The 11837-nt window shown below is 36.8% G+C and overlaps 1 protein-coding gene across 2 annotated transcripts; it reads right to left on the bottom strand.

Annotated features, from left to right (window-relative positions):
* On the bottom strand, positions 4714-10281 carry LOC109230951 (sulfate transporter 1.3-like). 2 transcript variants are annotated; one of them, XM_019396450.1, is made up of 14 exons: positions 10023-10281; positions 8175-8529; positions 8027-8075; positions 7733-7940; positions 7403-7577; positions 7242-7307; positions 7045-7158; positions 6806-6922; positions 6594-6720; positions 6074-6360; positions 5802-5992; positions 5634-5719; positions 5448-5524; positions 4714-5334 (listed from the first exon to the last, which is right to left on the bottom strand). In XM_019396450.1, exons 2-14 carry the CDS (start codon positions 8502-8504, stop codon positions 5188-5190), a joined length of 1974 nt encoding a protein of 657 aa, XP_019251995.1. In that variant the 5' UTR covers positions 8505-8529; positions 10023-10281; the 3' UTR covers positions 4714-5187. The 2 variants fall into 2 exon arrangements, with proteins under 2 accessions (XP_019251995.1, XP_019251996.1); XM_019396451.1 differs by lacking the exon at positions 10023-10281 and adding an exon at positions 8782-9630.

Raw genomic sequence — 11837 nt, 5'->3', positions numbered from 1 at the left:
TCTTTCCCTCTCCTCGGCATAGGAAGGAATGTCGACCGGCTCGGATGTACGGATCATTCCTCCACACGACCGTGGCAACCTCTGGTAAAGGGGCAATCACAGCATCAGGAACCGAAATCTGGGTGTCCAAAGTCACGCCGATTTCAGGTACGGGCACGGCCGGCTCAGGCTCACCACCTATTGGCCCTTCGCCCCTTGCTACCTCGCCGCCAACCTCTATTCGCCGCCTTTTTAACGGAACCGCCTCATCGCTCGACGATGATTCATCCACCAAATACAGTAAAGAAAAACCGTAGTTACCGTTGATGGGGCAGTCGCCCGATGGTCAGGCCTACATAGAGCCGGGGCTTTAGAAGAAGCAGCGGTCCGTGTAGACTCGCCTGTAGTCACAGCGGTCAGAGACCTGTTCGCGGTACTCGACTAACGGAAAGCGGGCATGGGAGCCTTCACCTTCTTCGGAGCCCTTTGACCTAAAATCAAGGAAAACCGCGTGAGTGAAAAAGAAAGATGATATTGAGGTCGAGGTGACCGAAGATCAGAACTGGACTCACCGGTCGAAGAAGCCGGCACCCAAACTTCTTGTTGAATAACGATCACTCACGGATCCCCCCTGTGTGAGGCAAAACCTGAGCCAACCAGTTGCGTATATCGGCAACCAACGTAGGAGGCTCCTTCTCGGCTGCACCATAAAAGAACAATTAGGTAACCAAAGGAAAACAACAAACAACCAATCAACAAAAGTACTTACGGGTGAAGTTCCACTCCTCGGGGAACCCAGCAAGGTTCGCCACCACGTGCTTGGTTTTGACGAAGAAAAAGTCGACCCAAAACCTACGATTAGTCTTATCATCCATTTTCACCACCAGTCCCTTGGCCCCACGATGGCGAAGGTGTATCATCGTGCCCCGGTGAAATCTCGAAGAGAAAGTTGTAGCAAATGGTGGATAGAGATTCCGCGGTAGGCCAGCTCCGCGTATTTTATCAACATAATGAAAAGTTTTTAAATATAGGGAGAGAGCTGGGTTGGACAGATGTTGTAGTAGCGGCAGAATTCCTCCGCTAACGGGGAAAGAGGAAGAGAATAGCCCACTCGTAATGGGTACGCGTAAAATGCGCAGTACCCAGAACGATGAATATGGACCATATCGTTTCCGACCGGGACCAGGTCAATGTGAGCAGGGATGTTGTACTTGGCCCTAAGCTCGGAAAGATGTGCCTCTCCCATTTCAGATTTCTCAGGCACAGGCTCGTCAGCAGGAGACTTCGAGAAGTCCAACCTGGCCTTGTCACTATGAAGGGCAACCTCCTCTACTGTGGGAAAGCTATCATCTTCTGCAACAATGGCCTCCCCTTTATCACGAACAGGCATGGACACTGATATCGGAGGCGGGCTGAGAATCTCCTCGGAGTTCGAAGATGCACTAGCCATTTGTATAACTATATAGGATCAAAGGCATTAGAAGTGAAGAAGAGATAACGACGGCGGCAAAGAAAGTTGCAGAAAATGGGAACTCGGAAAGAACAAGGCAGATAGGCAGGCTTAGGAAACTCTAAAGTGTAAAGTTTCGATCGAAAAGGTTTCTCCCTTTATTTATAAAGAATACCGGTGCATTAATCGAGAAAATTAACCGCCACACGCACTGAGATCGAAGCAAAAGGTTCATAAGAAACGATGCAGCGCATCAGGAAGATACGTAATTATGACGCGTGAGGCTGTGACGTCATTTTGAACCATTATTATTAAGCGCGGCCCTCAAAACGCCACATCCCCATCTCGGCTACGACTACCACTACTCGACCTCCCCGTCCAAATTTCTTAATATCGCGGCTGATGAAGTCCGCTCATCAAGGCCGACCAAAAGACGACCTCGATAAGCAGAGGGACTAACTGTATGGGCTAAAATTCGACCTAGGAAATTTTGTATGAAGAGGCGATTATCACGACGATTACAACTCGGCGTAGGGGGCTTGGTCGAGGTCGAATAGTGATTAACGAGAACAAATCATCACGTGGCGCATCTAGGCCGAAGTCGAGTAGCAGGAACGGAAGCAACGGTTGGTATAATCTTGGAACTTTCAAAAGGAATGTTCCCTTGGATAGTCTCTCTGTTGTACTTTTAGGGTTCTTTAGGAATGTTCTCCATGGATATATAGAGTAATAGAAAGAAAGGGTGGGGGGATTCGTTTGGGAGATAAGAACACAATTGTAAGATAAGCACTCAAGAAAAATACAAGGAACCACTTTTAGTAGAGATTCAACCTTTTTATGAATTATTCTATTGTCATTTCCATCAAATCCAAGAAAGTGTGCAATATTCTATAACACTTATGTCATTCAACATAGTCAGGGAAAATACTCCTTCACCCTCTTCAATATTAGGTGAATCTTCCCCTCTATTTATATTTATTGCCATTTAATATAGTTATTGTTTATCATTGTTCTTTCACTTACTCCTAGCTACCTGCATCATTTAATACCCATTGAATGAAATAGGTTTGAAGGCACTTTCACGTCAGGACTTATCCATTATTTTTTTGTTTAATTAGTTTTCAAAAGGTTTCATACTTTTTGGTCAAACAGTACCTACAAACGTTAAAATACTATGACTATAAAAATTCCTCAAAGCTCTTCCTTCCCCCTACTTTTTGCTTGTATGAAATTTGTAAGACCTGAAATGTCTTATAAGAGCAAGTCTTGTGCCTCCAAGGTTCAACATATTCACAAGATGAATCTCAGAAAAATAATAAATACGTATGTTAAAATTTGTGTGCTATCATAAACGATTGGATGAGATTACTAATGATCACATCCGATGAAGAACTTAAGTAGCACATATAGAGTTTAAAATGAGATAAAGTTGTCTAAGATGATTTTACATGTATACGAATACTCCATACACATCAATTCGTAGGTATTACAATATATCTTAATGAAAATAAATAAGAAACGAGTTAAACCTAAACTCACACGGAATAAGTTATTTTACATGGATTTATTAAAAAATAAGCACAATGGTAAGAAAATAAGGTTCTGGTAGATGATAGCACATATGAATATACGTGTAGTTTGCCATTAATGTTAGGTCCAATATTTGTAAGAATAAGCGAAATGGTAACAATATGTTCTTTCTTGTAGACGATAGCACATCTTATACGTTTAGTTGCTATTTACATTAGGTCCATATTTGTCGAGAGCTCTTTTAGCATGGTTAGGTCGTTCGTTTTTTTACCCTTTAAAACTAAAGTACACACTTGACAAAATAGTCATTATATTGCTTTTTATTTTTTAGAACTTTAAAATCAACTAAAATTTTGCTTATTTAATTTTTCCTTATTTAAATTGTGTAAGAAACCCTAATATTTTAAAATATCTGTATTTGAAATTTAAGTTTATATCGTACTTATTTACTTGCCATTTATTGCATCAAGGCCTATTTAGCTTCGATTCATTAACCAAGTAAAATATCACTTGGGTTAGTCTTCGCTTATACCTTTAATTAATAACTCACATACTAACTATTAATTCTAACTTTTTGCTACTTAGTGCCTTTCACTTTTTTGTCCAGTAATTTAACAAAAATAGGTAGGCTATATTGGTAAGAAATGTACTGAAAATAGAAAAGAATTTTAACTGAGCGCTGATTTTTCAATGCCAAGATTCAAAAGAATACCAAGAAGATACTGAAATAATAGCATCCAAGTGATTCTAGAGTCTTCATCTTAAATATATAAACAGGTGGTGGACCTCAAATATGGTACTTCAAAAAATATTGGCATCTACGTTCTTCTTTTCGCTTACGTGAAACCTATTTATCGTTAATGTCAATTTATTGCTTAAAGTATTTTCTTGTTTTGTCCACAACATGTTTTGTGTAATTTAATTCGTTGTGCTTTGTTTGATATTTTTTTTTTTAAAATTGATATTGGTTCATTCTTTTAGTTACCATCATGTATGTTTTGAATTTCAGATGGCCCCCTAAGGAATGATGGTGAGACAAAATTTCCAAGTCACTAATTTGGAGTTTGCTTTTTTCCTCCTCTTGTAGGATGTGGCAAAGTTATTTTGAAAATTGGGGAGAACAGAAGATAATAAAGATTATTTGTCACCACCGCTCTTGATTTGTTTGCACATATATCATAATATGTCAAATTGAATTTAATTATGAAAATTTTGCCAATCACAACGTTGAGCCGTTGAGGTATGAATTCTTCATGTTTAACTCAATTTCCTCGAAAATTTTGCATTTTGCTCATGAGGAAAAAATTATGTCTTCTGCCAATTGGTTCATGTTTGTATCTTCTACAGTAAACTCAAGAATATACAACTCCCTAAGGAAAAATTCAGAAAAACCTTTAAATTTTCGAGAGTTTTTTTTGGCTGATATGGAAAAGAAAGCATAATAACTTATATTGTAAAATTAGAATAAATCTTAACTTGAATATATTCACTAAGAGCAAGTTTTCTTCTTTTATTGAGTTACTAATTAGGTTGCATCTTTCAGAATATATATCTTTTTAACTTTTATTTTAATATTCAAAAAAAAATTAATATTAGTGTATGTCTTTAAAAAAAAATTATACTCATTAAGATGTACTTTAGGACTAGTATGTCTAAATATATGTACTAGATGTAGAGAACCTCTAACTTTAGAGAAACTTTAATTTGTGATAAAAGACAAATCATTTCCTATTGGAATGAAAAACACTAGAATAGAATGGAAACATCGCAAACGATTCATAAAGCTGACTCCAATTAAATTTGGATTGAGCCATAGTTAATTGAGTCATTATTTCAAACTTTAACCTCTTGGTTATTGTTGATGAATGGTATATAATGGGATGATATGCATTCCTGGTAATTCCAACATTGGTTTTAGCAAGCCCTCATTGAGAAGAAAGTTTTGAACTATCTATACAATCTAAACTGTAGCTAACATACAGACAACTTTAACAACTCAACAAGAGCATTATCACAATTGGCTTATATATGAACCATTTTCTGCTTCTGGATTAGAATGCCATCACTTTCTCAAGGTCCCACCAATCACTGATAATTAGGATCCAACGTCCCTTTTTGATTCACTACACATTGCTATATGCAAGTTGGTTCTCTCTTGCTGATTTTTCTTTCTCCCAGTCCCAGCATAGGGGCGAGTGAGTTTCCATGGTTGTATGCTATTTTCCACTTTAGACTACTACGTCAGGGAACTTCGAGGAACATGTTAGCACGGCATCTGCAACAGTGAGAAAGATCTTGTCCTCGCCAATTTGGCTCACGAAATTTGATGCGTGCAGCTTGTCGATCACTTGTCTTCCAGGGTTTGAGAGAACAAGCTGTCGGTGCGCGCACAAACAGACAAAGGGTAAGATATCAAGAGACCTATGGTTTTATTTATAGTTCAGATACTATGTTTGGGTATATGATTATCAGATTTATTAGGGTTTACCTGAACTTCTCTCTTCTGTAGGCTTCTGTGCAACTCTTCAAAGGCATGGATGCCACTGGTGTCAATGTCAGTCACAGCTGCAAAGAGTTAGTGGAAAAACATGAGATATAAGTGTCATTAATCCAAGAAGTGTGGTAGCATATGGCTTGACGTTTTTAAAGAAAAAGGTAATCTTTCTCAACTTACGTGACATGTCAACAATCAAGAACCTAATTTTAGGAAAGCCAGCGGATTCTAGTTGCTCGTCCTCATCCATTAGCCATCTCAATATCCTGGAAAACAAGTTCATTCTCATGAATTACACACTCTTTTATCTATCTACTCCAATTAAAGATCGAAGAAATAATGGCTTACCTCTCTCTCGTGTAGTTAGAATTTGAAAAGTAGATAGCAGAATCAACTCTCACAATTAGTACACCGGGAACTTGTGTTGCCTCGGGATATTGTTGAATGTTCCTATATACATTTGTCCTAGGGATCTTGCCAAGAATAGCTGTTCGTGGCCTTGTGACTTGGAGGAGAATCTTAGCAAATGATATGGAGACCTATTTAATAATCACAACAATGAGATCCAATCATTGAACTGTCGTGGCTATTCCTATGAAATTGTTAAGCACAATACTTACCGCAATTAAAAGACCTATCTCAACAGAGGCGAAAACCACACCAAAAAATGCTCCCATGCAAGCAACAAAATCAAATTTGTCAATCCTCCAAATCAAAATTGCTGCTTCATAGTCTATTAATCCAATGACAGCAGAGATAATGATGGCAGCAAGGATTGCATTTGGAGTGTACTCAAAAAGTGGGGTTATGAACAACAACGTCAAGAACACAACAACAGACATGATAATGTTGGAAACTGCAGTTTGGCAACCAGCCATGTAATTTACTGCTGAACGAGAGAAGGAACCTACAAAAGTGAATTGATCAAGTAGTTAAAGAATGCCCAGAGAAATGAATTCAAATGCTTGTAGTATTTCTTTGCATTAACACTAAAATATAAGATAACGATGTATCAGAGTATATATGATGAAAGGCAATAACAGATCAATCAAAAACTGATTCCTTAGGCTGCATTTATTTGAAGCCTAGGTATCGGATCGTTAAATATGTTTTAATAGTACTTTATTCATCTTTGTCTACCTGTTGTCACATAGCATGATGTCATTGAGCCAACAACATTCATCGCTCCAAGTGCCACCATTTCTTTGTTTCCATCTAACTGGTAGTCCTTCATTGAAGCAAATGTTCTTCCAATTGCAACAGCTTCCTATGAACGAGAAGGTAGAAGTACGACAATTGAGTGGAAGAACATAAAAGCTCCTGTTTCAACTTTGATTAACTAACTTGCTTACCGTCAATGCAATCATTCCAGCTACTATACCAATCTTTAGCCCTTTTAGGAGATAATCACCAGTGAAATAGATTTCGCTGACAGAAGGAGGATTGATTCCTTTCTCAATGTGTCTCACCTGGTAAGGTCATTACAGAAATGAATGAAAATGTTTTCATTAAGTTCAAGTTAAATGATACCAGAAACTTATCAGGAAAAAGAGTTAATGATACCAAAGAAGCACCTAAAGTAAGCACTTACAATCTCGACTCCCTCTTTTTCGGCATGGGTTATGTAGACAAAGAAGGTGGAAAGAATGACAGAGATCAGAGGAGCAATTGCAGGTATCCAAAACAGCTTTTTGTTCTTCTTTCCCTGATTTTCAAAACCATTTAGGAATCAACAAAAGCTATCAAAGCACTTCAACTTAAGTAATAGACAAATGTTAGAACTCTTACAGCGTACTTAGCGAACAAAAGGAAAATTAAAAAGGTTGCTCCAATGAGGATTGTCGGCAAGTTCCACTGCAAGTTTTTTGAAAGAAAAAAAAAGGTGCTATTAGTCGTTTATGCAGATAAAACCTCTTAAGAAGGATGCCTAGAAGGACAAGATAACTCACTCCATGGTGAGCCGAACGCCATACTGATTTCATCACCGAAATGATATCAGTTTCCTTAGTAAACTTCTTGATGCCCAGAAAACCTTTAAGTTGCTGGAGGGCAATTGTAATGGCCGCACCACCCATGAAACCGACAACAGCAGCATGAGATAAGAAGTCGATTAAAAATCCCAATCTGAAAAGGAAGCAAAGTAGTAGTTAAAGCTAGCTGTCCGTTGACAAGTCAGAAAGGGAAAAGAAAGCAATAAATTCTTGCATCGAATGAGATGAAGAAAATCAAAACTACAAGTGTACAGCTACAAGCTCTTAATCTTGGCAATTCTTGTATACCTTAAGATTCCAAGAGTAGCTTGGGTAATGCCAGCGAAAAAGGTAGCTGTAAATGCAAGCCTCCGATATTCATTAGGATTTGTAGTTGGATCAATTTCATTGCTAAGCAGAGACCCTAGCAATAGTGATACAACAGCAACAGGTCCTATCGCTATATCTCTCGAGCTACCCATGAAGGCATAAATCAAAGGTGGAACAAAGCTGGAGTCTGGCAAATTTAAGAAAAAACATGCATGAAATAGGGTTCTTTATACTTTACTAAATGGATAACTAATAAAGCAAATGTACACTTACATAGCCCATACTGAGGAGCTAAATTTGCGAGCTTTGAATATCCAATGTCCTGTTAAACCAGTTGCAATATGGTCAGACTCATGAAACATAAAAATCAAGACTTGTTCAATTGATTTACACAAGTCCTATGTGCATGCTCTAAATATACCTGAGGAATGCAGAGACTTGCAATAGTCAGACCAGCAATAAGATCACCTCTAAACTTAGAAACATTATAGCTTCTACCCCAATCTAGTATGGGAAATACAGCCTGCCAACCAAGGACAAACTTACGAGACCTTGACTGATCCTTAAAGGAGCGTAGAGGATCATCAGCAAACAATGTTTCCTTTACAGTGGTCTTAAATTCATCGAATAGGTTTTGTTTCGGTGGGACTCCAACCTTGTGCATATATGGTGCTTGTTGGTGTTGAGGGGATGGCAAACTTTGGTAGTCCATTTCTTTTGTTTCTATTGCCTCAACGCTAGATCGACCCATCTTAGATTATAATTGGCTAATTCACCTGTAAGGCAGAGGTAACATAATTTCTATCACACCAGTAAGAGAAATACTAAATTCCAATACAAGCCAAATCAACAAAATGCAGTTGGCACCTCATAAGGGCTTTTGCTCAAATTAACTAGCTTCTACTTGGTACTAAACATATACTTCAATCTTAGCATTACTCAGTGCTACATTCACTACAACTTGATAGTAACTAATAAGAGAAAGAATCAAGGCCATACAGAAGGATCAATGACAGTACACTACATACCATTTCAAATTGCACACATGCAGGAAATGAAGGCGAGATGTATTGGTATTGAAAAACATAGATACCCTCTTGAACTTTGGAGTAACTTGGAAAGTTCTTGCTTTCACTTAATATAAATTGTCAAAAAATTCGAGCATCGAGCTTTATTATCTTGAAGAAAGGGTTACTGCTATATGCAACTAAGCATGAATCTTGATCATTTTGCTTAGTACATACAGGTGTTGGAAACTAAAAGCAAACCTTTTCTATTTTATCTAACAGAAAATGGATGTCCAAAACCATTGGTTTATTTACAGTGAGAATTTGAATCTTTTTTAATGTTAGTATTTCCAGAAAGCACATTTAATATGATAGGTTCTCAAAGACAAGGTTGACATCCAAAATGTAAAAATAATAGTTAAATCTTTCAAACTATATTCTCTTTTCTGTCTAGGTATCTGGAAATACAATAGAGTCAATGCAGTCCTTGCATATGGGAGCTTAGTGCAACGAACTGTCGTTTTTTGACTGAGAAACTTAGCTGATTTTTTTTCATAAACTAATGTATAAGCAGGAAAGCACATAAAGAAAAGAACAAAGTACAAAAACAGTTCTGCTTGTTACTACAAGTTAAGCATGATAAATTTCTTAGCTTATAATACTCCCCTTTTTCATCTCCTCTCCTCTCCTCCCCATTCCCAACCCCTTTCTTCAGAAACTCACAGAACCTCTTTAATTTGATAAATCTCAAGACATTTCTCTTCCCCGATTATTAAGAATAAAAATGAGAAAAAGGGGCAAATCTCAGTACAATGGGTCCATCGCTACTGACTACTATGTTCTCCTTTTTTTTGTTTTTTTTTTGTTTTCACCCTTAAACTAGAAATGGGAAACTAATAAAATATAATCTTAAAACTAAATTAATTGTATGAAATTAATATAAATCATGATATTCACTAGACATTTTCTTTTCCATTTAGCATATAGCACTCCCCTTTTCATTCCATACGCCGTTCTTGTATACCATTGAAATTAATAGAAGATGAGATCCCCCACTTAGGTCACACTCCACATGCAGAGCCAAATACCTATTAAACTAAACTAAACATACAAGAAATTGAACTAAAGAAAAGCGTAAAAAGTGGTAATAATAAAAAAACATACTTGAAACGATTAAAGATACTCCTAAAAAGATATCAAGAAAAGGACATATATATATATATATATATAGAGAGAGACAGACACTCAGATTAAGTAACAACCGTGCCTTTTTGCTCGCACACTCAATGGTCCTTGTAACTTCTGGGCATCAAAAAGAATTCCCACGTCTAGGTTCAATGTGTTGCAATTTTGCTATCCTCTGTTTGGTTAATTAACAAGAAAATGAGGGATAAAAAATGTAACAAATCAAGAAAGATGCCCAGATGAATGCATGTGTTGGGAAAATGGTTTTTGAGTGTAAACAAGAAGACAATATGGTAAAAGAATAGAAAAGAAAAGAAAGGATTTGTGTTTTTTTATACTAGGAGGCCAAGGTAAAAGAAAAGTGGGAAAATAACGACGTAGTTTGTGCAACTACTTTTTTGGAAGTCAGTTCTCAGCGGTTCGCGGTAAGTATTAGTTTCCTCGAATGTAGGGCCAATAAAATGTCTGAATCGTGACGTTTTACCGTCTATGTTCATAAAGTTGACCAGAGTCTCGTGTATGAAACCTCTAAATGTTGTTTTTTTTGGCAACAAAACAGAAAAAGTCTAATGTGGACCCAGATTTGGGCCTTTTACAATGTCGATCTTTGAGCTCACTTTTCCGAAGAGACGTAGGTAAATGTTTGCTGGTTGTCCTTTTTGTATCAGCTATTTAGTAAAAAATAAAAAATTATGTATTAATATGTACTATCTCTTAGACCATAATCTACTTTTTTATAAATAAAATAAAAGTTTGATGAGAAAATATTAAATGACGGTCTAAAATTTTTGTAAATTATTGCAACGTTAGACTATAATATAATGATTTCTGAGCAACATGAAAATAATATGAGCAAACATTGGACTCACTCTGACGTTGAGCAAAAAGAGTAATTTTCCAAGGATTGTACTTTTTCAATATTTTAAAATAGGGATAAATGTTTGGGGTATTATTACTTTTAGCCCGCGCCAGAAACCATTTACATCTGGTAGCCGAAAAAGTGTATAAAACTTGTATAATTTTTGTATATAACATACAGAATATATATATATATATATATATATATATATATATATATAGGGAAAAGAAATGGAGGGAAATGAAATTTTGAATTAGTTCACTTTACTAATGCAATTTGTCCCTCATTGGAAGACGGAAAGAAAATCTTTGTGCTTATATAGAGAAGCACATCTTCTAGGTCTTAAAGAGTTAAGAAGAAGTGGTGCCTCGCACCGTCGTCGTCATCGCTCGCTCCGCTCGACTTTGGCTTCGGCTTCGGTCGATTGATTGATAATTTTTGGACCAAATTTATTTTCCTTTTCCATTATTTAATATTTTCTTTTCTAATATCTTTTTGCGGAAAAAATATTGCGGAATCATTTTCCAATGGTCGAGTTCGCAACCAAACATTCCGTTCAACAGAAACTTAAATAATTTCTGCTGAATAGACACCTTATTAACGAACAGGCACATATGCACATGTTGGGACTCAACTTCTTTGGCTATAAATAGAGAGACTTAGCCTTATTTTCAACCACCGAAAAATCTGAAATCTCTCCCCACAATCTTTTGCATTCTGCATTGGCTTTCCAAAAGCAAAACGTAAGCATTTTTGTGTGATTTGCTCTGCCATTTGAGTTCGCCAGAGTTCTGTGGTTTGAAGTGCCACTATCACAAAATAGTTATTCCGTTCTATCCTGGGAGGAATTAATCTGTAACCTTGGACAACTGTGAGGGGATTAAATTTTTTAAGGACACACAACGAAATTATGGGCTCGGAATTTTTTCTGTTTTATTTTCTTAAACTAATGATTTTCTAGTTTTCGGGTTTTGAATACAGTGTATTAACAAGCTTAAGGAATTTAAATTCTGTTTTTATCTTACTTTCTGGT

The sequence above is a fragment of the Nicotiana attenuata genome, chromosome 8 (genome assembly GCF_001879085.1).
Source record: "Nicotiana attenuata strain UT chromosome 8, NIATTr2, whole genome shotgun sequence".
Lineage (NCBI taxonomy): Eukaryota > Viridiplantae > Streptophyta > Magnoliopsida > Solanales > Solanaceae > Nicotiana > Nicotiana attenuata.
The sequence above is the reverse complement of the archived record's forward strand: the minus strand, read 5'-3'. Positions and strand labels throughout refer to the sequence as shown.